This window comes from Chlorocebus sabaeus, chromosome 16 (assembly GCF_047675955.1).
Source record: "Chlorocebus sabaeus isolate Y175 chromosome 16, mChlSab1.0.hap1, whole genome shotgun sequence".
NCBI classification, from domain to species: domain Eukaryota; kingdom Metazoa; phylum Chordata; class Mammalia; order Primates; family Cercopithecidae; genus Chlorocebus; species Chlorocebus sabaeus.
Genome location: NC_132919.1, coordinates 213,249 through 240,432, shown reverse-complemented (window position 1 = coordinate 240,432; position 27,184 = coordinate 213,249). Strand labels below are relative to the sequence as shown.

Here is a 27,184-nt window from a genome sequence, read left to right as displayed (position 1 = left end):
CCCCGGATGGAAGGGAGGGTCCCACAGAAGGGAGGGGTCAGCAAAGCCAGGCCCCAGAGAGGCCCAGGACGACAGGGACTGTGGGGCGGGCAGTGCCTCTGCAGTCAGGAGGCTCAGGGACAAGGAACAAGTGGGCGAGGGGATGGGGACCCTGAAAACCCCAGCTGAGCTCAGGGGGAAGTGCATGAGACATGTGAGCGTCCACCCGTCGTCCACCCTGAGCACTGATCACCCCGTCCCCCCTCTCTCCCTACACCTCATACCCCTCCTGGCCACCGGCCGAGGCCCAGGCCTCGTGGCATCAGCCCGAACACTCCCTTCTGACCAGCAGGAGTTCTGTTACGAGATTAAGCATGGGGACCTGGCCAAGAAGTCCCTGGAGGTCACCGTTTGGGATTACGACATTGGAAAATCCAACGATTTTATTGGTAAGGGGGCAGAGTGGGAGCACCGTGTCGCTGTGTGCCTGTCCTGGATCCGGCCACAGCCCCTCCTTCCTGGTCCCTGGGGGAAGCTGGAGCCACGGACCACCTGCCCCCAGACCTGAGGGGCCTCAGACCTTCTCCAGCCTGAGCGCTGTGCCCCAGGAAGAGACAGGCCCAGAGAGGGAAGGAGTTCTGGGAGGGTCACACAGCACTGTGTGGCGGAGCACAGACAAGAGACGATGATGGGCAGGGCCTCGGGCTGGACTCTGAACCCTAGAGGACCCAGATTCCCGGCGGGCCTGGTGGCTGCGCACAGTGGGGCTGCCCGGCCCCTTCTCCCCGCTTTGGGCCCAATTCCTTGACCCCTGACACTGCCTCTGCACCCTGCCCCTATCCCTGCCCTGGTGGAAGAGGGACAGGATGGCTGGGCCCTGACGGGGCTGGAGTGTGGCATGGAGGGCAGGTCCTGTTCGTGCTCGGAACCCAGCGGGCAGTGGGAGAGGCTGGCCTTTGAGCACAGAACCTGGGAGTCGGGGGTCCCTGGGCCCCGGCTGCCCCTCCTGTCCTCCCGCAGGTGGCGTGGTTCTGGGCATCAACGCCAAGGGGGAGCGCCTGAAGCACTGGTTTGACTGCCTGAAGAACAAGGACAAGCGCATCGAGCGCTGGCACACACTCACCAGCGAGCTCCCGGGGGCCGTGCTCAGCGACTGACGCCCGCCTGCCACTGCCACCCCCACCACCACCTGCGCCCAGCACGGCCGGCCCAGGCTTCCCCAGCAGCCACCAAGGCCTGTGGCCCCCACATTGGGGGAGATCCAGAACCCCTGCTTGGACCCAGAGCCACTGCAGTCCCTGCTCGGAGGACGTGGAGGGCTCAGCCACTCTGGGACGGGAAGGGCAGGGAGCTGGGGGTGCTCTCAGCCGTCTGGGGCCCAAGAGGCCGGTGGTGGAAGGAGACCTCAGCACCTGCCCAGGGGAAGGGGACAGGACCATCTGGGAGCAAAGACCTTCTGGAGGCCAGCCCAGGCTGAGAGGACAGGAGTGTGGGGGCACCCTGGGGGACAGTGGAAACAGAGGAGGGAGGTGGTGAGCAGACAGACAGGTGGAGGACAGGACCTTGAAGACCGACTGCTCCAGCCCAAGAAAGGCTGACCGCATCCCTCATCTCCATCGCTGCTGGGCCGATGGAAGAAGCGGGCCTGCCGGCCGAAAGTCTGCAGAGTTCCCGGAGGCTCCTGATGAGGGTAAATTGGCACAGGCTTCACTCAATGATTCCACAAGCCCTGCGGGTGGGTGAGACACAGGGCCTGCCCTCAGGGAGTTCCCGTCTAGTCAGGGAGCTGGGAACAAACCACTCCAACTGGGGCGAGAAATACCGAGACCAGCCTGGCCAGTCTGCAAATACCATGGGTTCTGCTGACTGCTGGGAGGTCAGGGAAGGCTTCCTGGAGGAAGTGGTGCTTCTGTAAGGCCTTGGAGGGTGAGTGGGGAGTTCTAGGTCTAAAAAGGCCTGGAGGAGAGAGAAGGCCAATGGGGCTGGGAACTGTGGACCCAGGGTCTCCTCTCCCAGGCAGGTTTGTTAGGAAGGTGTGAGGCTCGAGGCAGGAGGTGGGGGAAGTGATGGAAGCACCAGGAGAAACTGGTGCTGGTGCGGGGCCAAGTTCAGACCTCAGACCCAAGTCTCCCACTTTGATCTCTTTCCACTCCTGAGGGACCTCGAGGACGGAGCCCGCCGCTCCTCCTTCCCGGCGTAAGCATCAGGTCAACTGCAGTGGAGAAAGGGGTCCCTTGTGCTTGGAGAAAAATCGAGCCGAGCATTCCTATACGTCATCACTCTGCCCTTTCCCTTCCCCTTCACTTCCTGTCTCACACTGAGTACTGGGGGCCTCCAGGTGCTTGCTCATGGCGTCTTGGTCCTACCACCACCACAGATGTCCCTTCTGGGACTAATCAGTGACAGTCCAGGGCCTTGTCTCTGGGGAGGCCTGTGGGGCTGGCTCCACCCTCCAGGAGCTGAGCAGGAACCGCCCTGCCTGGTGGGCCTGTCTGCTTCCCTGAGTTAGGCTCTCCAGGAGGCTTGAGAGTATCTGAGTCTTGGGGCCCATGCCTGAAGCCCACAAACTTTCCCTGCCTACCAAGGGGCCCCCAGGAACACTGGGTGAACAAATGCAGAGCCAAGGCGTTGCACAGCCAGAGTCCTTTTGCTCAGCCCATCAGTGTGTGATGGAAACAGAGGCCCAGAGAGGTTACGTGACCTGCTCAGGGCCTTCCAGCCCCCACAGAGCTGGAACCAGGATCCACAGCCCCCAGCCCGGAGTGCTGGACCCCACACTCAGGGGAATTGCTGTGCTGAGCTCACATGAGAGAGGTCCTGCTAGCTGCCAGCCTGGGGCTCACCCGCCTGCTGCCCACCCCTTCAACACCGGTAGAGGGACTGACAGGCACGATGGTGGGAACTTCCACTGCAGACACCAAGCACACCACAACCTGAGGTGCAGGGTCATGATTTGAATCCCACCAAGTGCCCATCATGCCTTTCCCAGGTTGCAGGGAAAACAGGACCCCAGCCCCACACGGTCCCTGGCCACCTCGTGGAGCCTTGTCTCCCCCTTTAGGAAGGGTTTTGTGTGTGAAGGCTTTTGCATGCACTTGTCTGGACGCATCTTCACAGCCCTGTGAGGTGGGTTTGATTCTCATCCCCATCTTGCAGGTGAAACATGTTCCCCGAGTCCGAGTAGTTTGTCAAGGCCACAGAGCCAGGAAGGGGTGAGCCAGGACTCAAAGCCAGGTCTTATGACTGCCACTTTCTCTCTCTGGGGGTCGGTACCCCCAGTCCCTTCCCTCCTGGTCTGTCAGAGACTCAGTGGAGACCCCAGGTGTAGGCTCAGCAAGCTCGGTGCATGAGGGAGACCTGGGGTCTTGCCACTGTCCTGCCTCCTCGTCCACTGGCTTTGAAACCGTCTGTGCTACTTCAGGCTTCCCAGAGGTGCCTAACCCGGCCCCAAAATTCAGCCTAGCCTCTGGGGGCTGAGGCAAAGGCCCCTCTTTTCTCCACACAGAATGGGCATCCTCTGGGGGTCTAAGGTAAGAGGTGGTCTATTTCTGAAAGGCCTGGTGTCTATGTAAGTTCTGGGCATCGTCTTAGCGTTGCTTTTTGTGTGGGTCTCATTCAGAGCGGAGACTTGACCGCCTCTCTGAAGACACAGAAGTGAATGGCAAAGCTAGAAGAGGCTGCACCCTCCACCTAGATGACTTCCTTATAGGCACATGGGGAACTTGGGGCCTGCAGGGGCACAGCTGGGACAAGAACCCAGAACTCCAGCCCCCAAGTCCAGGGCCCTCTACTGCCCAGGCTGCACAAATGGGGCTGGGCCTGAAAGATGGGGACAGTCAGGCTGGGAGGCGGGCTCACTGGCCATCACGGGGGCAGCACGGGCACTCGGGCAGGAACCCCCCAGGAAATTCGGAAACCAACCTTCCCCAGGATCCCAGCACCTTTCTAGATCCCGTGCAGATTGTCTTTCTGTTAAAGCGCTTTGAGGCCGGGCGGGATGGCTCATGCCTGTAATCCCAGCACTTTGGGAGTTCGAGGCGGGAGGATCACCTGAGGTCGGGAGTTCGAAACCTGCCTGGCCAACATGGCGAAACCCCGTCTCTACTAAAAATACAAAAATTAGCCGGGTGTGGTGGCTCACGCCTGTAGTCCCAGCTACTCAGGGAGGCTGAGGCAGGAGAGTTGCTTGAACCTGGGAGGTGGAGGTTTCAGTGAGACAAGATCACATCACTGCACCAGCCTGGGCGACAGAGCAAGACTCTAAGAGAGAGAAAAAAAAAACCCACAAAAAAAATGCTTTGAGAAGCTGCAGAAGCGGCTCTGCCTTTGACCCCGAACGGGCATCTTTGCTCGGGTCCATCAGCCCCACAAAGACAGGAAATCTGATGCCAAAAAAAAGTCATTCCAGATGTCAGCAACCAGGCGCCACGTCCACCCCGCCCTCCGCCCCGCCCCCCGCCGGCACTAGCGAATCCCCGACGGGCCCGTCTTCCAGCCCCGAAGCGGTCACCTCCTGACCTCTAGTGGCGAACCTGGGGAACTGCGCCCCGCCCCACTCTCCGCCTCGCCCCACTCTCCGCCCCGCCCTCCGCTGGCACTAGCCAATCCACGACGGGCCCGTCTTCCAGCCCCGAAGCGGTCACCTCCTGACCTCTAGTGGCGAACCTGGGGAACTGCGCCCCGGCCCGCCCGCCCGCCCGCCGAGCCCAGGCCGTGCATGCCCTGCCCGTTCTTCGCAAACCGAGTGAACCTCCCGATGCATGGACTCTGGCTGTGGTCGACGCAGGCTCTCGTGCGCTGCTTAACACCGTTTTGCTACCATGTGACGGCTGCAGACACTGCCCTCAAACTGCAGCCCCACACACAAGTTTTGTACTTTGGTCTGACCTACCCGAAGGTGTCCTTTTTGAGTCTTATTTGTTAATATTTATAATGACGTATAATCCAAAGTAAATGGAAACATCATATTGCGATCTCATTGCCTTGGCGAGACGCTCACCTTGTAATAGATTTGAAGGGGGTGGGGGCGGTGGCTCACGCCTGTAAGTCTTAGCACTTTTGGAGGTCGAGGTGGGAGGATTGCTTGAGGCCAGGAGTTTGAGACTAGCCTGGTCAACATGGAGACACCCTGTCTCCACACACACACACACACACACACACACACACACACAATGACAATTAGCCTGGCGTAGTGGCACACACCTGTAGCTCCAGCTATTCGGGAGGCTGAGGTGGGAGGAGGAAGATTGCTTGAGCCTGGGAAGTGGGGGTTGCAGTGAGCCAAGATCATGCCACTGCACTCCAGCCTGGGCAACAGAGGGAGAACCTGTGGGTGGGGGGGGGGAGGAAAAAAAGGATTTGTAAGGGTTGGAGGGGAGGGAGAAAGACGGAGGAAAAGGCAATTGAAACCTACTCCGGATATAGTCTTGTTACTCTTCACCAGGAACCCATTTGAGGTAGGCCCTCAAGTTACAGATGGGGAAACTGCGGACCAGAGAGGTTAAAATACTTGTACAGAACCACACGGCTGGTCGATGGCAGAAGCAGGATTCAAAGTGAGGCTACCCAAGACTTTTTGCACCAGGACCTGTTGGCCGTGCTGTTGTCCACTCATCCACCAAACAGCTGTGGAGTATTGACTCAAACGCCAGCCCCTGTCTGAGTCTCCAAGGGAGTTAAATGTTGGAAGGTACTTTAAGACACGTATTGTGTAGGTTTTGAGGGGGAAAAAACCTTCTTAACACAGTTTGTTGAACACAGTTTATTGTACATCATTCTTTAGGTCAGATAGAAACTTCTTAAGAGATACAAGCCTTTGCTTTCTAACATCGACTAACGAAGAAAATGTATGTCACTGAATGTGCAAACCTCTCAATCTCTTTCCTCTATGTCTCCCCTCAGGGTCAGGGTCAGGGTTAGGGTGTAGGATCAGGATTAGGGGTTAGGGGTTAGGGTTCAGGCTTGGGGTCGCACTAGGTCCAGGTGTGGGTCCGGGTCAGCGTTTCACATTTAGTGAGGGTTTGGAGTTTGGTTTTGGCTGGGTTAGGGTGGGTTAGGACTCGGGTCATAGTTTTGGGTTGGTGCGGTGGGCATCGCTGCTGTAATTTCCTTTCTGGTTGTCACCGTTTCCGTAACCCTAATTCTGGTTCCACTGCTCTCCCCTGTTCAGTTGTCAGGGCTTTTTTCACGGCTGGCTCCATTCATTGCTCGCTCCTCCTACTTATCTCGCCTGTCCAATTGGCAGAGTTCTCCACCTTCTTGTTCCGCCCTCTTCTCCCTAACATCCAATAGCAGCCTTCTCCGCAGTCCTTGCCCCAGCACTCCTGTCTCTTGCCCAATCAGCAGGCTCCACCAATGCTCACTCCGCCCACTTCTCTCTCTTGTCCAATTGGCAGGGTCTCCTCAGTGCCCGCCCCACCTACTTCATGCCTGTCCAATTGCAGGATCTCAGCACCAGCTCCCCCTGCTTCTCGCTCCTATCCACCCAGCAGGCTCTACCCGGTGCCCACCCTGCCCACTTCTCTTATCCAATGACAGCATCTCCTAGTGCTCACTCCGCCCACTTCTCTCCCCCAGCCAATCCGCGAGCTCTGCCAGTGCGTTGCGTTCCTGTCCTTGGAGGAGGGAGCCCGGGGTCTCTCCGGGAAACGGAAACGCAGGCTGGGACGTGCGGCTCGTTTCCTTGCGATGCGGGCAGAAGAGCTCTGCCGCCGCGCCGTGGTTTTGTGGGGCAGAGGCCGCGCGGTTCCGCAGGCCCTGACCCTGCAGGGACTCGGGGGGCCCCGGGCGCTTTGTCCGGATGGAGCGCGGGCCCGCCCGGCGGGACGTGTGTGCGGCTGCGCAAATGGCCCCGCCGGCGCCGCGCGCGCCCGGGAGGGGGCAGCCTGGGGAGGCAGCGGCTGCGGGTCCCGCCCACGCCGAGCGCCTCTCCGAGCTCTTGCTCCGGACTCGTTCCTTCATCCAGGGCGCCGCGCACCGGGTGCCGTCCCTGCTGTCCGCACAGAGGCTCGGCTGGGCTCCCGCTCCCTCCCTCGGTGGAAGGAGCTGTCACAGCCGCCTCCGCGCACACCTGTGCCCAAGGAGTGGCAGCTGGGCTGGCTCCATGCCCCGGGAAAGGGATGTTTGGCACCACCAGCGATTGGCAGACCGGTTGCGCACCTGCTTAGCTGTCAGGCTTATCTGAAGGACAAGTCCTCCAGCCTCCAAACAGCAAAACCTCCAGCGCGGCTGGAAACGGAGCTGTGGCTGCCCATTTGCATTTCGAGGTCACTGTGTGGCAGGGCCAGGAGCTGAGCTGGAGACGACGGCATCGTGTGGCCAGAGGAGGGTTCAGTGAGTATATTTGAGAGGTGAACCAAGCACCAGGTTTTGGGGTGTCTTGATTGATAGTAATGGATTGTTGGTTCAGACCAAAGACATGCCAAGAAAGAAAGAATACTGGGGTGGCCCCGTGGCAACAGCCTTTTCCAGCCAGCAGCGCTGCTGGGAAGGAGGCTGGGACAAGGAGCCTCACTAAGCTTCCCCTCCCATCTCATCACTTGCAGAGGGACGTGAGGGAAAGGGGCCTCCACAATCCCCAGAGACAATCCAAGGACCGTGGGAGCTGCTGGCCTCAGCCCCGTCCTCCTGGAGCTGAGACAGTTTCAAAGCCACTGGCTGCCAGGTACTGTCATCCCGTGGCCATGGGACCATCTCACGTGATCAGTTCCTCTCTCTCCTCAGATGAGACTGGAGCGTGGAGTGGGTGCGGAGGTGCTAGGACCCCGACATGGGGACAAGGTCAGACCCCAGGGAGGGGGAAGTCACCAGCAAGGAGCCCACATCGGGGACCGGGGTCGGGGGGGCTTCCTGTGACCCCACACTGCTTCTGCAGCCTGACTCATCACCCGAGTTCATGTCTGCTTTGGAGAATGAGGGGACAGACTTAGAAGGAAACACATGCAGATCCGACACCTAAAGACAAAGCCAGCTGTCCCTGTGGTTTATTTCTAGTATTTTGTCTGATTGTTTTTCACTGAGTCGGTGATAGCCGAAGTCTCTAGTTCCTAGTCCGTACCAGTGCTGTTTGGACACTCTCCCTGCGCTCCGTGCTCTTCCTATGATGAAGTGAGAACTCGATGTAAGGACAGGAAAAATGTAGCCTGGCCAGCTGTGGGGCAGAGTTCATGTAGGGTCAGCCCATGGCATGTCTGGCCATCACGCCTTGCTCCCTTCTGCTCCTCCTTTTCCTTGTACTGTTATGACATCAGCATCTCTCCTGACACCACCTGTGCCTGCTCAAATTCAGGCCTGACACTGCCCAGGTGTGTGACCCTAGGCAGGTTCACAAACCTCTCACCTGTAAAATGGGGATGGTGCTAGGACCTGCCATGGGGTGGTTGCAAAGCTTAAGTGGGGGTGGTTAAGAAAAGCCTGGGAACACCAAGGAGCATCATTGAGACACAGTGAGTATTTGTGGAATATTAATTCTTAATTCTTTAATAATTCCCTAGTGAATTATTTACTTAATTGCTTTAGGATCAGTCATCATTTATTCACTCAATTGTTAGGCTCTTAACATTTTCAGTTAGGTTAGGGATAGCATAGGGTTAGGGTTGTTAGGGTTAGGGTGGGGATTAAAATTCTTTATGAGATTTGGGTGGGGAAACAGAGTCAAATCATATCAGTTCAATATTTTATATTAAGAGTTATAGAGATGTTGAACTCATATTCCTCATGGAGGTTAAAAACTATATGATGGTGAGAAGTTGTAGTTAGAAAATTTATTCTATAAATTTATCTTAATCCCTTGTATAATAAGGACCCATATTCATTAAACTGAAATGAAATATTCTGAGAACAGTGTGGTGTGACTAAGCTATTACCATACCAGCTCATTTAATCCTTACCAACCGATAACTCTAGTGCCCACATTTTACTCATGAGGAAACTGAGAATTAGAAAGTAAAATATCTTGCCTAGGCTCCCAGCTAGCAAGTGACCTATTCCAGGCTTGAGTCCAAAATTATCTACTGACAGATCTGAAGTCTTGGACTTTCAATTACTATTCCTATTCAAGTCTATCATTTCGGATGTATTACCTTGGTGACAGGGTAAGACCCTGTCTCAAACAAAAAAACAAACCCAAAAAGTTGGCTTGTGAAAAGGAGGAAAACTAGTTTTATGTGGTGTCATCAAGAAGTGAGAAAGGAAAATGTCTTGATCATAGAACATGATCTGATACTTTAAAAGTTACTGAGAGGTCAAATAATGAAGGCAGATGAGGCCTTTTGAGCTTACTGGTGATCTTCATATGAGCAATTTCACTGTTGGAGTAACGTGAAGCCATGTTGGTGTTCAATTACTCAATATTATTCAAAATTCCTTCATCCTAAAAACTCTCAATAAACTAGGTATTGATGGAACATATCTCAAAATAATAAGAGCTATTTATGACAAACCCACAGGCAATATTATACTGAATGGACAAAAGCTGGAAGCATTCCCTTTGAAAACTGGCACAAGACTCCTATTCAACATAGTATTGGAAGTTCTGGCCAGGGCAATCAGAGAAAGAAATAAAGCATATTCCTATAGGAAGAGAGGAAGTCAAATTATCTCTGTTTGCAGATGACATGATTGTATATTTAGAAAACCCCATTGTCTCAGCCTAAAAACTCCTTAAGCTGATAAGCAACTTCAGCAAAGTCTCGGGATACAAAATCAATGTGCAAAAATCACAACCATTCGTATACATCAATAGACAAACCAAGAGCCAAGTTATGAGTGAACTCGATTCACAATTGCTACAAAGGGAATAAAATACCTAGGAATACAACTTACACGGGACGTGAAGGACCTCTTCAAGGAGAACTACAAACCACTGTTCAAGGAAATAAGAGAGGACACAAAACAATGGAAAACCATTTCATGCTCATGGATAGGAAGAATCAATATTGTGACAATGGCCATATTACCCAAAGCAATTTATAGATTTAATGATATTCCCATCAAGCTTCCAGTGACTTTCTTCACAGAATTAGAAAAAGCGACTTTAAATTTCATATAGAACCAAAAAAGAGCCTGTGTAGGCAAGACTACCCTAGGCTAAAAGAACAAAGCTGGAGGCATCATGCTACCTGACTTCAAAGTATACTACAAGGCTACAGTAACCAAAACAGCATGGTACTGATACCAAAACAGATATAGACCAATGAAACAGAACAGAGCCCTCAGAAATAACACCATACATCTACAACCATCTGATCTTTAACAAACCTGACAAAAACAAGCAATGGGGAAAGGATTCCCTCTTTAATAAATGGTGCTGGGGAAACTGGCTAGCTATATTCAGAAAGCAGAAACTAGACCCCTTTCTCACACCTTATGCAAAAAGTAATTCAAGATGGATTAAAGACTTAAATGTAAAACCCAAAACCATAAAAACCCTAGAAGAAAACCTAGGCAATACCATTCAGGAGGTAGGCATGGGCAAAGACCTCATAACTACAACACCAAAAACAATTGCAACAAAAGCCAAAATTGACAAATGTGATCTAATCAAACTAAAGAGCTTCAGCACAGCAAAATAAACTATCATCAGCGTGAACAGGCAACTTACAAAATGGGAGAAAATTTTTGCAAGCTACCCATCTGACAAAGGTCTAATATCCAGAATCTACAAGGAACTTAAATTTACAAGAAAAACAACCCCATCAAAAAGGGGGCATATCGCATCAAAAAGGAGGCAAAGGATATGAACAGACACTTCTCAAAAGAAAACATTTATGCAACCAACAGACACATGAAAAAAGCTCGTCTCTGGTCACTAGAGAAATGCAAATCAAAACCACAATGAGATACCATCTCACACCAGTTAGAGTGGTGATTATTAAAAAGCCAGGAAACAACAGATGCTGGCGAGGCTGTGGAGAAATGGGAATGCTTCTACACTGTTGGTGGGAATATAAATTAGTTCAACCATTATGGAAGTCAGTGTAGCGTTTGACCCAGCAACCCCATTCCTGGGTATATACCCAAAAGATTATAAATCATTGTACTATGAAGACACATGCACACGTATGTTTACTGCAGCACTATTTACAATTGCAAAGATTTGGAACCAAACCAAATGCCCATTAATGACAGACTGGATAAAGAAAATGTGGCACATATACACCATGGAATAATATGCAGCCATAAAAAAGAATGAGTTCATATCCTTTGCAGGGACATGGATGAAGCTGGAAACCATCATTCTCAGCAAACTGGCACAGGAACAGAAAACCAAACACCTCATGTTCTCACTCATAAGTGGGAATTGAGCAATGAGAACACATGGACACAGGGAAGGGAATATCAAACACTGGGTCCTGTTAAGGGGTTGGGGGCAAGGGGAAGGAGAGCATTAGGACACATAACTAATGCATGTGGGATTTAAAGTCTAGATGACAGGGTGATGGGTGCAGCAAACCACCATGGCACGTGTATATGTATGTAACAAACCTGCACGTTCTGCACATGTATCCCAGAGCTTAAAGTAAAAAAAAAAAAAAAAAAAAATGCTGAAAAAAATTGAATAAAGCTTTGAAAAGTTCAGGAAAGAAAAGTTTTTATTTACGAGTAATTTTTTTTTAATGACTGAAAACACCCAAATCTGAGGAAATACATGAGGGTCGGTGACCTTGAAGAAGGATGCACTCGAAGGACGAACATTATAGTCAATCATTGAAACACAATGATAAAGTGAGAATTTTGAAGAGAGAAGCAACGCATCAGTAAGATTAACAGCTGGTTTCTCCTCAGAAACTGTGGAGGTCAGAAGGCAGTGTGACGACGTATTTAAAGTCCTCAAAGGAAAAGAAAAACAAATGGTCAACCATGAATTCTATATTTTGCAAAATGACCTTTCAAGAATGAAGGAGAAATTAAGAAATATCCAGATAAACAAAAGCTGAGGGAGTTCATTACCAGTAGGCCTGCTTGTCAAGCACTGCTAAAGGGGCTCCTTCAAGTTGAAATTAAAGGATATTAGACAGTAAGTTGAAGCTGTAGTAAAAAAATAACAATAGTAGAGGTAAATTTATAGGTAAATATAAAAGCCAGGATTATTACATTTGGGGTTTGGCTTATAACTTCTCTCCTTTTCAATATTACTTAAAAGGTATATGCATAAAACAATAATGATAAATCTATGTTACTGAGCATATAATGAGTTAAGATGCAATCTGTGACAATAATAACATAAAGGGGGAGGGACAGAGATGTATAGGAGTACAGTTTTGTATGCTGCGGAAACAAAGTTGGCATTATTCAAATTAGACTTATCAGTTTCAAATGTTAATTGCAATGTCCAAGGTTACAACTTATGTAAACAAAAATGTACAGCAAAAGAAAGAAGGATATCAAAATGTTACAAAAAGTTAGCTTAAAAGGGAGTAATGGGGGAATTAAGTAGCATAAAGCATGTAGGACATGTAAGAAAAAACAGTTAAATGACCAAAGTACATTTTTCTTTGTCAATAATCACATTAAATGCAAATGGATTAAACTCAGTAGCAGAGATTGGGAGCTCAGATTAAAGAGACCACATCCATCTATAAATATATGCTACCTGAAAAGACTCACTTTAGATATAAGGTCATAAGGAGGCTAAAAGTGTAATTATGGAAAAAGTTATTCCATGAAAATGTTAATCAAATGAGAGCTAAGGTGACTATTTATTGGCCTGCAAAATAGACTTTAAATTTTTAAAAGTTTATGATATTAAAAGGTTCTATTTTGCAAGAAGATATAACTATAATAAAACTATACATAACTAACAACAGAGTCCCAAAATATATGCAGCAAAAATGGACAGCAGTGAAGGGAGATATAGACGGTTAAACAATCATTGTTGAAGACTTCAATACGCTACTTTCAGTAATAAATATGACAACACAACAAAAGATCAGTAAGGAAATAGAGAACTTGGTCAGCACTATATACCAAATAGACCTCACAGACATACGCAGAACAGCAGAATAGCAGCAGAATACACATTCTTCTGAATGGCACATGGAATATTCTCCAGGATAAACCATATGTTAGGCTATAAAATAAGTCCTAATACATTGTAAAAGATTGAAATATTTCCAGATATATATTTTTTATCACAATGGAATGAAAGTAGAGATCAACAAAAGAAGAAAAGCTGCAAAAACCATAAATATGTGACAAATAATACATTCTTAAATGTGACTCAAGGAAAAATATTACAAAGTTAGAAAATAAATGGTGAAAAGCAAAAATGAATATATAACACACCATAACGTATGAGTGTTCAGGACATTTATAATCATAAATGTCTACCTCAAGAAAGAATACAGATATTAAGTCAGAAACGCAATTTATTTTTATTTTTATTTTTATTTTTTATTTTTTTGAGACGGAGTCTCGCTCTGTCGCCCGGGCTGGAGTGCAGTGGCCGGATCTCAGCTCACTGCAAGTTCTGCCTCCCGGGTTTACGCCATTCTCCTGCTTCAGCCTCCCGAGTAGCTGGGACTACAGGTGCCCACCACCTCGCCCGGCTAGTTTTTTTTTGTATCTTTTAGTAGAGATGGGGTTTCACCGTGTTAGCCAGGATGGTCTCGATCTCCTGACCTCGTGATCCGCCCGTCTCGGCCTCCCAAAGTGCTGGGATTACAGGCTTGAGCCACTGCGCCCGGCCCCATATAAGGAATTCTAAATATTACAGCACACTAAACCCAAACCTAGCAGAAGAAAGGAAATAATAATTAGAGCACGTAAGGTTTTTGTATCTGTTCAAACGCCGAAAGCGTGACAACAGACAATGCGAGGCAGTGTGCACAAGGTGGTGTGCACAAACATGCTGCTTGCTTTGTTTTTTAGACGGAGTCTCAGAGTCTCGCTCTGTCACCAAGGCTGGAGTGCAAAGGCACAATGTCAGCTCACCGCAACCTCTGACTCCCAAGTGCAAACAATCCTCCTGCCTCAACATCCTGAACAGCTGGGACTACAGGTGCCTTCCCCCACGCCTGGTAATTTTTTGTATTTTTAGTAGAAAGGGGTTAGGGTTAGGTGTTAGCAGTTAGGGTCTGGGTTAGTGTTGAGGGTGAAGGCTAGGGTTCAGGGTTGGGGGTTAGCAGTTCGGGTCAAGTTTAGGGTTTAGGGTCAGGGTTTGTGGTCAGCATTAGGCTTTAGGGTTGGGGGTCAGGGTTTGGGGTCAGGGTCAGGGTTAGGGTTAGGGGTTAGGGTTAGGGTTACAGGGTTAGGATTAAGGGTTAGGGTTAAGGGTTAGGGTTAGGGGTTAAGGGTTAGGGTTGGGTTAGGGTTAGGGTTGGGGTCAGGGTCAGGGATTAGGTTTAGGGGTTAGGGATTAGGGTTAGGGTCTGGGTTAGGGATTAGGGGTTAGTGTCAGGGTGAGGGTGAGGGTCAGGGTTTAGGGTTAGGTTTAGGGTTTCGGGTTTGGGTTAAGGGTTAGGGTGTGGGATAGGGTTAGGGTTAGGGTTAGGGTTGGTTAGGGTTAGGTTAGGGTTAGGGTTAGAGTTAGGGTTAGGGGTTAGTGTTAGGGTTAGGGTTTTAGGGTTAGGTTTAGGGTTTTAGGGTTAGGGTTAGGGTTAGTGTTAGGGGTTAGGGTTAGGATTAGGGTTAGGGTTTGTGTTAGGGTTAGGGTTAGTGTTAGGGGTGCAATAGGGCTTCATCTCTCAGCTCACCTGAGACAAATACCTATATGATTGCTTCCTCTGCCCTGTGTAAAATGCAGCTTCACTGAGCCACACTAAGGTGTAAGTCACTATTCCTCTACCCCCACTCACAAGTCAATTGTGTATTCACCGAAAGGCCTATGAAAGACTCAAAATAATGCAATCCTTTGTCTCTTGTCCGCCTATAACCTGGAAGGCCCCCTCCTTTGTGTTTTCCTGCCTTTCCAGATGGAACTCTGTCTTCGAAAAACAAACAAACAAAATGTGGTTTTGAGACATTTGGATGTGGGAGTTCTTCTTGCAGGCCAGATGTCAGACCCTTGCCTGAGATGGCGGTGGGGTCACCAAGGAGATGGTGGCCCCGATGCTGCCCCATTCTCACTCCTACAGGCTCACCCCCAATCTGGCCCACGATGCAATGCGACTACAGAGAAGTGGGACGTACTCACTTTAGGTACTGCTGATACTCACGCGCATTCTTCCCATGAACAGAATTCTTCCCATTGACCAACTGCAGCGTAATGAGGAACCGGATCAGGCTGAGCACAGGGGACAGTAGTCTGATACTAAAAACAGATGAAAGTAAATTCAAACCTGAGGAACGTTGGTATTTTCCACCGTCATCAGGAAAAAGATGTTTCACCTCATCAACATCCTTAAGTCCCAATTTCTCCGAAATAATTTTCCTAATCCTCAGAGCCCAATGCCTGCTTCCAGCCCCCAGGCCCGTGGGTGGCGGGAGTGCCCAGTGTAGCCCTTGCTCCTGGCCCATCCTGCACGTCTGCATTCCTTGCTCATCAGTCATCGTCTGAGACTCTCAGACATCTGATGGTCTATGTCAGGGCTGCCAGGGGCTCTGCACACTCACGGGGCACCAGGCAGGCTCAGTCTGTGCCCAGCAGCCTCCCTGCTCCCTGCCCTCTGACATCTAGGGAGGAACTCTCACCAGAGGAAAACAAATGGCCTCAATACGAAAGCAAGTTCAATGCCACCAGATTAAAGAAATCCCAACTAAGGTAAGATCTTATTTTTCCCGTGAAACTAGTTGAGACATTTAAAAATATTCTGGTTTTGGAGAGTGGTAATAAGAGAATGACCTTGTCTTATAAACTGCTGGTAAGAGTGTAAATTGAGTAGCACCCTTCTGGAGGGGAATCCAGTGATATCTATTTAAAGCTTTAAAAACACAGATACCACTCAACCCAAAAGTTCTAGAAATGTATCCAAAATGGTCATTTCTTAAGGATGTAGCACATTCTAAAATATACACTGTAAGTGAAGGAACCATAATGCTGTTAATCTGCTATTCAGTTAATCTGCTGTTATATTTTAAATCCAAATCCAGTTAATCTGCTGTTATACTTTAAATCCAAATATTCATTTAGGTAGATAGAACCCACATTTCCATAGGCCAAATTACAAACACTTTTTAAAATAGTATGTACTATAACTTTCTATGAAAATCAGCATGGGGAGTCCTCACAGTCCTCAGATAACATCATTTCATTCAACACCGTTTCATCACAACATCAGTGAGAAAATAAATCGATACACCGTGAGGGCCACGGTCTGTGTGGAGAAGCACGTTCTGCATGGGTTTTCTCCCCTCCCCCAGTTTCCTCCCACATCCCAGAGCCGTGCACATTAGGTGAACTGGCGCATCTCCATGGTCCCAGAGTGAGTGTGGGTGTGTGACTGGCCCTTCGAAGGAACCACGTCCTGTCCAGAGTGGGTTCTGCCTTGTACCCGGAGCTGCCGGGATAGGCTCCAGCCACCCACAACTCTGAACTGGAATGAACAGGTTGGAAAATGAATGAATGAATGAATGGATGAATACAAATTATAAGAACTTGTAAAGTCTACCATCATCATGCAAGTGCTCGACAGTGCGTGTCGGTACAAAAGTTCTCCGTGACCCACACATTTGTTCCTGTTGGTACTGGAGCTGTGGGTGGGGGGAAGGGGGTGGGCCTCGGGAGGTCTCCCTCTGCAAACATTTACTGCCTCATTTAACCACCACAGGACTGCCGGACTGCCGGACTGCTATCACTCACTGCCTCGCCAAACAGTGAGTAGTTCTCACTCGTTTTTATTCATCTTTCTTAAATGTCCATAGAGCTCATATGTGCCTCAATGTTTAACACTGTAAGTGTTTTGGGTCTTTCTTTAGAAGTTTGGCAATATTTTTATGACTAGAAACATGCTGTGGGAGCTTAACTTTTGTTTCTACCGTGCAAGGAAAATAAATCTCAGTACCCCAAACTCACTAAGCCAAAGGGAAAAGTCAAGCTGGGAACTGCCTCAAGCAAACCTGCCTCCCATTTTATTCCTAAATAAGGTGGCTACAAGAGAAAAAAGCTACATACAGACCTCCCTCACAGTTTGTCCACAAGGAAATGCCTCGTGGGCCTCAAGATCTCTACCTGGAAAGACTTCTGCTGAATTTCGCCCTGGCAATGCAGTTGCCAGCTGATCTTCCCAGGGGTGGGACAGGGCGTCATCCCTCAGCTCACCTGAGACAAATACCTATATGATTGCTTCCTCTGCCCTGTGTAAAATGCAGCTTCACTGAGCCACACTAAGGTGTAAGTCACTATTCCTCTACCCCCACTCACAAGTCAATTGTGTATTCACCGAAAGGCCTATGAAAGACTCAAAACAATGCAATCCTTTGTCTCTTGTCCACCTATAACCTGGAAGGCCCCCACCTTTGTGTTTTCCTGCCTTTCCAGACGGAACCAATGTACACCTTACACCTACTGACTGATGTCTTATGTCTCCTTAAAATGTATAAAAGCAAGCTGCGCCCCAAGTACCTGGGGCACATGCTGTCAGGACCTCCTGAGACTGTCACAGCACGTCCTTAACCGTGGGAAAGTAAACTTTCTAAAAGTATTGAGACTTGTCTCAGATACGTTGGGTTCATACTCTCAGTTGTGAATTCCAAGTATATCAACACCTGTCGATGGGTTTAGTGAGGGGCCTACTGTGTGTGTCTTCAGTGGGGACTGGAACTGCATCTGTGACAACTTCCTGCCCCACAGTGCCCCTCCAAAACAGGAAAGTGAGCGCACACCTACTCCATATACGCAGGTAGTTCTGCCGCTGGCGAGACCGCAGCATCCTCTCCACCCACTGCCTGTGTCTCAGCTCCGAGGCAATGGTGACCTAGCCAGACACGTGGTGACACTGCTTGCCGATGCTTTGGAGCACAACCAGCACTTCCAGCACAATCCTGGGGCAGAAGAGGGTAGGAAAGGGTGTGCTGCAGAGCTCACGGAGCAGCTGGGGCCACCTGCAAACAGAGCCAGACTTGGAGCAGGCATTGTGATCCTCACCTGTACCTCACTTTCCTGTACCTGCAAGGCTGTGGCTTTCTGGGAGCCAGGGCTAGCTGCGTATCACTGGTGGGTCTGCAGGGACAACCGTGACATGCGGCAAGTGTTAATTAAATACACTGAATTGTGGCAAACAGAATGTGACATTCACAGCCTCATCAGATGTGCCACGCTTGCACAGAGATTGTCAAACTGATCTCATAATTCCTCTTGGAGCAGTAACAGTGGGATTCTAAGACTACTTTATAAAATCTAAAACATAGAAAATGTCTAAGTTTGCTGTGCTAATCAGCAGAATCAATGTTTCAACAGTTGTCAGGATGTCCTGGAACTTACGTCTCAGTAGGAAGATGATCCAAGTCCTTTAAAACACAATGATTCTCAGGCACATGGTGATACAGGTCATCCGTCATTTTTGTAATTAAAGAGTGGCTGGCATTAGTTTCAGAATTATCTTCTAATCTGAAAAATAGAAAATATTTAAAGATACATGACAATTAAAATGCCCACATTAGTGCCCATGCACAATAATGGTTAATGGTTCACTGAGCAGCAATTCACTGCAAGATTCACTGACTGTGAATCTTAGTTTCCCCAAATATAAAATGTAAAAAGCCACCATCACGGGACAGTGGAGAAAGAAACGATGCCCTATGCCAAAAGCAAAGTCCAATGATGACGAGACGATGAATCACCTCCGTATTCCTCCTGCTGAACAAGTATGTCTGCTGTTGTCTATGATTCCAGAACGTATGCCTCCATCCCCACTTCTCTCCTGAGCTTCAGACCCATCTTTCTTTCTGCCTACTCAGCAGTTCTCATGGACGCCATTGTCTACCCACAAAACCTGCCACTCATTCCATATTCAGTCTCCACCAGGGCCCCAGGCCGGCTGGAAGATCGCATTCAGCATCACTTGCAGCTCCTCGCAGCCACCAAGGCCCAGAAATTCCTCCTTCCCCTTTTATTTTCCAACAGCCTCGCTAAAGAAGAAATGCTGCTGAAACTAACAGTACCAGACAAGCTTGATGTCAGCCAGGCCCCAGGATGCCACGTACCTGACTGCTTCCCAAGTGAGTTCTTCGGGGAAAGGCAGCAGAGCCCAAACCCTGATACTCTCCTCAAAGCTCAGCACCTGGGATGAAATGTTTTATTGACTTTGTAGATTTCACGGTAACTTCCTAGAAAATCTGTTTTTAGATTGTTATGGATGTTACATCACTCTCTAGGAAATATGTGTCTATAAAATTATTACAAATTCTAAACATTTTAAAACCAGAGGGCGGATGTCAGTTCTTCAGTACAGATGGGGGAAGGCTGGGGAAACTACCAGAGGATTGGTAGGGAGTGAACGTCTGGGGTGGCTATGACCATATCCACAGGTTCTTTCGACACCTGCCATTGAGAGGGATGACCCCACCAAGTCTGCACGAGCTCTGGTGACTGGCCTGGAACCAGCAGAACACAGCAGGTGTGAAGATGCTGTGTGTTATGCAAAACCATGTCAGAGGCGCAGGTGCCTCCCCAGTTCAGGCCGCGCTCGGGGTGCAGCTGCTGTCACCTTGAGACTGTCCCTGCAGGACCCCCATGAGGCCTCTGGCCAACTTCCAGTCTTCTCAGACGCGACACCCACGAAGCCCTGGGGGAAAACAGCCGTCCACACCCAGGCCAGGCCACAGGACAGATCCCTCGGCAGATGCTCCCCATTTCTAACCCACTAGCACATGAGCAAGTGAAACGGTGGCTGCTGACACCACGGAGCATAAGTGGTCTCAACAGCAGGAATAACTGAAGCCCAGGATGCAAAGCTGCCTGAATACCTGTGAGGTGCCAGGAGGGGGACAGGAAGTGGTAAGGACCCAAATAGCCACCGTGGAGCGCAGGAGAGGATGGTCTGGAGCCTCAGCAGCTCTGGTTGGAAGACAAAGGCTGCCTTCTTGAAGCTCCTCTTCCTTCCTAAATCTTCCCTCCTCCCTACCTGCCCACCTCTACCTTCCTAAGGGCTTGCACTTGGAAAGCACAGCAATCCCCACTGGTAAAGCTGGTCTGTGGCGCCAACGGGTAATGGCATCCGACCAGTGCAGCCCGATGCTCTGCCTCCAAGCCACACCTCCAGGAGGCTGTTTTCCCAACTTCACTGCTGATAACCCCCTTCTGACAGTATTTTCCTGAAGGCATTCTCAAGGAGGCCTCCGACTTCTCAAGGCACCATTTCTTTAAAGGGCCTTTGCAAATCTCTGCTGACCCGCTGTGTGTTGATTTTACAGCTTCCTTTTACAGGTAGTCTCATTTATGAATTTTCACCTGCACAACTGTCACGATGCTTATATTCTTGGGGACTGTCTTTTTCATCCCCTTGCACTACCCTTGTATCCTCCCATATGTAGAATAAAACACCTTCGCTGATTGCCAAATTGGAACTTCCTGGCAGAAATGCTTAAAAAATTGTTTGTTTCAGTAAGTTAACAAAAGCTAGTCCGCGTAGGAGAAGAAAAACTGACATTACTCACCACTGACAAATAAAAACTGCTCCCAGCTCTGTGTTACTGCCTACAGCAATAAAAGCCTGCCAGGGGATTCAGCAAAAACACTTCCCAGTGCTCATCCACTTAACACTAAAAACCTCAGTGCCATCAGCACTGCATTACTTTCAACAGCTAGACATGGAACTTGAGGCTCAGGAGACTGAGCAACCAGGCCAGGGCCACAGCAAGCACCACACTGGCTAGAAAGCTGGATCTGCCCAACTCAAAGTCTGACTCAGCAGGCAAACTGCACCCTTCCAGCATCTCTGCAAAAGACAGGTGGTTTCAGAGACGTACACAACCCTCCCAGCACCCTGCATTCGGCATACCTGTTTTTTAGGCTGAAAAACCGGATGGCAGCGAACTATAGCCTTCTGCAAGACTAATCAACAATTCTACTGCTGCTTTTTCCTGGTTTAGAGAAAACAGTGGCTACTATCATGTTTGGGTAGACTTAGTTTTCTTCTATTGAACTGTAGGCCAATTAGAGTCCCCATTTCTCATTATCTTCAAACAATTTTTTGCAGCTAGAAAAGCAAACACTTCACTAAAATAGGTTTCACATGGCAAGGAAATCACAGCCAATAAAATGATTTTAAATGGAGGCCATTAACGATAATCACAAATGCCACACCCACCCTCTGTGCACAAAACTGGAGATGAATAAGAAAAAAAGGATTCCAAACAGTTGGAAATTTAACTAGGAAATAGTTACTTAAACACTAAAAAACAATACAACTAAAAAAAAATCACATAATCATTTAATTGCTAAGCACATACATGTTTTTACAAGCATAAAAATTACATCATTTGTGGCTGATATAACCACATAACTTAAAAATCCAAGTCAGTCAACTGAAACCTATGAGAAACAAAGTCAGTGAATTGATAGTTGACAAATTAAAAAGTCTGTAACTACCTACAATTCTTTTTTCTTTTCTTTTCTTTTCTTTTTTTTTTTTTGAGACACAGTCTTACTCTTTTTGCCCAGGCTGGAGTGCACTGGTGTGATCTCAGCTCACTGCAACCTCTGCCTCCCAGGTTCAAGTGATTCTCCAGCTTCAGCCTCCTGAGTAGCTGGGATTACAGGCACCCACCACCACGTCTGGCTAATTTTTTTGTATTTTTATTAGAGACAGGGTTTCACCACGTTTGGCCATACTGGTCTTGAACTCCTGACCTCAGGTGAACCACCTGCCTTGGCCTCCCAAAGTGCTGGGATTACAGGTGTTAGCCACAGCACCCGGCCCGCTACCTACAATTCTTAAAAGCACAAAACGAACAACTCAAGTAGCTAGATGTTAACTACGGAAGAAATGTGCTGGCCTTCCCTTCACTCAGATGTGTGAGAGCTTGGAGTGCACCAGGGAGTGTGCTGGGCGGAACACGGGAGGCACACACATGTGCCTGCACGGGTGATGTCCCCACAGGGCAGACCCACACGCAGCATACGTGTGCCACTGCAGAGCAGCGTATGTATCCCACTGCAGAGTGGCGTATGTGTGCCACTGTAGAGCAGCCTACATATCCCAGTGCAGAGCAGTGTATGTGTGTCACTGCAGAGCAGCATATATATCCCACTGCAGAGCAGTGTATGTGTGCCACTGCAGAGTAGCATATATATCCCACTGCAGAGCAGCGTATGTATCCCACTGCAGAGTGGCGTATGTGTGCCACTGTAGAGCAGCCTACATATCCCAGTGCAGAGCAGTGTATGTGTGTCCCTGTGGAGCAGCGTATATATCCCACTGCAGAGCAGCGTATGTATCCCACTGCAGAGCAGTGTATGTGTGCCACTGCAGAGCGGCGTATATATCCCACTGCAGAGCGGCATATGTGTGCTACTGCAGAACAGTGTATGTGTGCCACTGTAGAGTGGCGTATGTGTGCTACTGTAGAGCAGCGTACATATCCCACTGCAGAGCAGTGTATGTATCCCACTGCAGAGCAGTGTATGTGTGCCACTGCAGAGCGGCGTATATATCCCACTGCAGAGCGGCATATGTGTGCTACTGCAGAACAGTGTATGTGTGCCACTGTAGAGTGGCGTATGTGTGCTACTGTAGAGCAGCGTACATATCCCACTGCAGAGCAGTGTATGTATCCCACTGCAGAGCAGTGTATGTGTGCCATTGTAGAGCGGCGTATGTGTGCCACTGCAGAGTAGCGTATATATCCCACTGCAGAGCGGCGTATGTGTGCTACTGCAGAGCACCTGGCTTCTGTTCCAAGACGTGAACCCATCTGTGGGCTTCTGAGGAGAGGATGACATGTTGGGGAAGGATCAGTCTGGCTGCTGTGTTATGACAAGGGGAAGGGCTTGCAGAAGTCGGTGGGCAGACCAGTCAGTGCCAGCGACATTCCAGGGAGGGACCAAGGCGGTATGGCCAGGTGGTGGCACAGGAGGGACAGGAAGAAGCAGATGTGGAACATATTTCTTTTTTTTTTTCTTTTTCTTTTTTTGAGATGGAGTCTTGCTCTGTCATTCAGGCTGGAAAGCAGTGGCACAATCTCGGTTCACTATAACATCTGCCTTCCGTGTTCAAGCTATTCTCAGGACTACAGGCACCCACTACCATGCCCAGCTAGTTTTTGTATTTTTATTGGAGACAGGGTTTCACCATGTTGGCCAGGCTGGTCTCGAACTTCTGACCACAGGTGATCCACTTGCCTTGACCTCCCAAAGTGCTGGGATTACAGGCATGAGCCACCGTGCCCGGACTGTGGAACATATTTCTAAAACCTGTTCCAAGGATGGAGTATGAAGAGAGGAGAGGAATCAGGCTTCCAACCTGAGCAGCCACCTGGGAGGCTGGAGGTGCCACGTAGCTGGGAGGACTTGAGGAATGAAGATGAGGAGACACTGTGTCCCTGAATAAGCTTCAATATTGTGAAAAATGTCAATTATCCCTAACTCAATCCATGAGGTGTTCTTATTTGTTTTTGAGGTTTTATGTTTGTCCAAGTTTACACAGAATAATAACTATTAATTTTTTTAAAAGTAAAGCTAGACTCTGTACCTTACTCTCAAGATGGAATAAATTCCAGTTGGATCCAAAGACGTAAGTGGAAAATAAAGAAAAAATAGGTAGGGCACGTTGGCTCATGCCTGTAATCCCAGCACTTTGGGAGACTGAGGCGGGTGGAGCATAAGGTCAGGAGTTCAAGACCAGTCTGACCAACATGATGATACCCCGCCTCTATTAAAAATACAAAAAAACTAGCTGGGCGTGGTGGCAGGCACCTGTAATCCCAGCTACTCGGGAGGCTGTGGCAGAGAACTGCTCGAACCCAGGAGGCAGAGGTTGCAGTGAGCTGAGATTGTGCTACTGCACTCCAGCCTGGGTGACAGAGTGAGACTTTGTCTCAAAAAAAAAAAAAGAAAGAAAAAGAAAAAATAGAAGTACCAGAGAAAATGTATACCTATATTTTTAATTTTGAAAAGCGAAGATTCTTTTCAGAATGACTCCAAATGTGAAGCCAGAGAAAAAAAAAATCAAAACCTATGAACAAATAACAAAGCAATATGTACACAAATAAGGCTAATGAACCAGTGGGAAAAATGAAACTGAAATAAATGGAGAAAATACATTAATAGGCAATTAATGAAATAATTATAAACATCTAGTAAACATAAAAAAAGAATGAAAATAAAAACATAATCTTGGCTGGATATGATGGCTCGCGCCTGTGGTCCCAGCTACTCGGGAGGCTGAGGCAAGAGGATGGCTTGAGCCCAGGAGGTCGAGGCTATCATAAACCATGACTGCACCACTGCACTCTAGCCTGGGCGACAGAGCGAGACCCTGTCTCATAAAAAATAAATAAATAAATAAAAGAAAAGAATTTTAAAAACCTTATTGATATCTTTTGTCTTAGAACTTTACTTTTTAAGAGTATTTACTTAAGTGCCCAAATCAACAAAGATGTTCATTTCAGCATAATAATTAGGAATTTTCTACATCAGGAACATTACAACTCATCCATCAATGAAGGACTGCTTAGGTAAATAATAACATATTGATAAAATGGAATATCAAACAGCTGACAAAAAGAATAAGGCAGAACAAAGATACCAAAAACACACTGTTAATGAAAAATGCTAGCTATAAAACACAACGTACCTTCCTACGAACTCACTTTGGTACACTCATAGCAAAAATATGGTAGCAACACTACCTAATTATTAACAGTAGTTATTTCTGGGAGATGGAATTCTTGAGGGCTGTTACTTTTCACATTAGTTTTTCTATTTCTAGTAATTTTTCTTTGAACATTTAAACATTTTTAAAATAACTGTCAAATGTATAATTTGAAAAAAAGATTAAAATGTCAATAACAAATATTCTAACCTAAATTATTTACTTTGAAATAATAAAAGAATTAGTTTATTGATGATGCAAATATCCTACCCCATCGATGCAGCAAACATCTGTAAAAATTTCCTAATATTTGGTTAATCCTATTTTATAATTTGCTCTTTGATTTTCAATACTTAGCTGCTGTTACATACAAAAGCAAACGTGTTTTTAAGAAACAAGTTAAATTATTTTAGCTAAGATTAATATTGATTGATCTGTGATAGAGAGTATAAACTTATGTGTAATCCAGTCACTTTTTTTTCTGATGGAGGATACTGTAACTCAGATATACTAAAAGATGATTAATAGTTAATTACATTTGAAAGATGAACTATATCCTTTCATAGCTGAATGAGTTAATCTAGTTAATGATTTTCTTCCCTGTAAATTACCTTAAAAACTGATAGTAGACCTTCATCAACATATATGAGTAACAGTACAACAGAAAATGCAAGCAACTGATTAGTTGTTTCTTTGGAAAATGCATGTAAGTTGATCTCCCCGTGGCTTAAATGATCTCTTATGCGGGGACCCTCCTGATGGTTCAGGAAATCCCAGAGAAATGCCTTTCAGAAATTAAACAGAGAAAATGTTTTGTTAGTATCCGCGGCAGAGAGCCATGCCTGGTGTTGCTAACAGAAGGAAAGAGTGAATCCATCAAGTCCTCTGAAGCCCTGGGTGGGACCCTGCTGCGGAGAGCTGTTCTCCTACACCCACTGGACAGAAAAGGGAGCTGGAGAGACTGTGGGGAAGGCAGAGCTGCCCAGGTGGTACTGGAGTCTCATCAAATTCCAGTCTTTCTTGTTCTCACAAGGGGTGCCTCACAATATCGCAGTTGGTTGTACACCCCCTGCAGTACAAAGAATAATATTCTCTTCTCTTCCTTTAGCTCTTGAGAACAATATCACATGGCGGGGGACACGCCGTGCACTATTGGAAGTAATATCATTCTCTTATTCTGGGTAGTAGGAACACTATCTCAGGCGGGATGGACAACCCCTGTGATACTGAGAGTAATATCATCCTCTCCCAACGAAGATATTAGGAACCATATCACAGGGGGCGTGTACACTTCTTTGATATTGGTAGCGATATCATCCTTTCCTCCCTGGGTATAGGAAACAATGTGACAGGCGGGGTGGACACCCCCCACGTCTTGGGGAGTAATTCCCTCCCTGGATATTAGGATCCACGGTGGACACACAGTGTGTTTACGATTCTGAGAGTAATATCATCTCCCCCTCTAGACATTACGAACAGTATCAAAGACGGGTGTACACCCTCTGCAATATAGGGAGGAATATCATCCTCTCCCCGCCTGGATATTAGGAACAATATGAAAGGAGTGTTTATGACCCCTGCGATATTGGGAGTAATATCATCCTCTCCCAGGTGGAAATTAGGAACAGTATCACTGGGGGCGTGTACACCCCTGCGATATTGAAAGTCGTATCATCCTCTCCCCTCTTGGATCATGGGAACAACATCCCTGGGGGGTGTACACTTTCTGCGATATTGGGAGTAACATCATCTTCTGTGCCTTGGAATATTCAGGATAATATCACAGGGGGAGGGGGCGTGTACATCTTCTGCAATATTGGGAATATTATCCTCTCTACCCCTGCAAATTCGGAAAGATATCACAGAGTGGGTGTTCACCTCCTGCAATATGGGGATTAATACCGTCTTCTCCCCTTTGAGATATCAGGAAGACTATCACACAGGGGTGCACAGTGTCTGCGATACTGGGAGTAATATCAGCCTCTCAGCCTTGAGATATTGAGAAGAATATCACAGGGTGGATGTACATCCCCTGCCATATTTGGAGTAATATCCACCGCTCCCCTCCATGGATATTTGGAACAATATCCCAGGCTGGGTGTACGCCTCCTGCTCGAAGGGGAGTAATATCATCCTCTCCCTCCCAGGATATTAATTACAATATCACTGGGCGGGTGAACACAACCTGTGAATTATTATCATCCTCTCCCCCTCTGGATTCTAGGAACAATATCGCAGAAGAGCTGTACCCTTCCTGTGATATTGGGAGTAATATAATACACACTTTCCATGAATATTAGGAGCAGTATCACCGGGTGGCTGTCCATTCATTGCTATGTTTGGACTCATGTCATACTCTATCCCTGTTTATATTAGGATCAGTGTCACGTGGTGAGTGTACACCTACTGCGATATTAAAACTAAAATCATGCTCTCCGTCCCTGGATATTAGGAACAGCATCACAGGTAGGTGTACACCCCCTGCGGTATTAGGAGTAATAATATAATTAATTATT

General features: G+C 47.9%; 2 protein-coding genes across 3 annotated transcripts in view; both read left to right on the top strand.

The window, feature by feature from the left end:
* DOC2B (double C2 domain beta) overlaps positions 1–4,946 on the top strand; it is a 35,932-nt gene extending 30,986 nt beyond the window's left edge. The window contains exons 8-10 of one of the 2 annotated variants that reach the window (XR_005236764.2): positions 332–428; positions 1,000–1,669; positions 3,599–4,946. Coding sequence is in view for 1 of the 2 variants with exons in the window: in XM_073023833.1 (XP_072879934.1) it covers positions 332–428; positions 1,000–1,136 (234 nt within the window). In the remaining variant the exon portion in view is untranslated. Of the gene's footprint in view, positions 1–331; positions 429–999 lie in introns of both variants that reach the window. The other variant, XM_073023833.1, reaches the window with a different exon arrangement.
* Positions 4,947–6,552: 1,606 nt separating this feature from the next.
* The window catches only part of LOC119620259 (uncharacterized), a 37,495-nt gene continuing 16,863 nt past the window's right edge, over positions 6,553–27,184 (top strand). The window contains 4 exon segments of the mRNA XM_073023831.1: positions 6,553–7,311; positions 7,524–7,642; positions 13,849–15,679; positions 16,686–16,731. Of these exon segments, the coding sequence (XP_072879932.1) occupies positions 15,492–15,679; positions 16,686–16,731 (234 nt within the window). The 5' untranslated portion in view covers positions 6,553–7,311; positions 7,524–7,642; positions 13,849–15,491.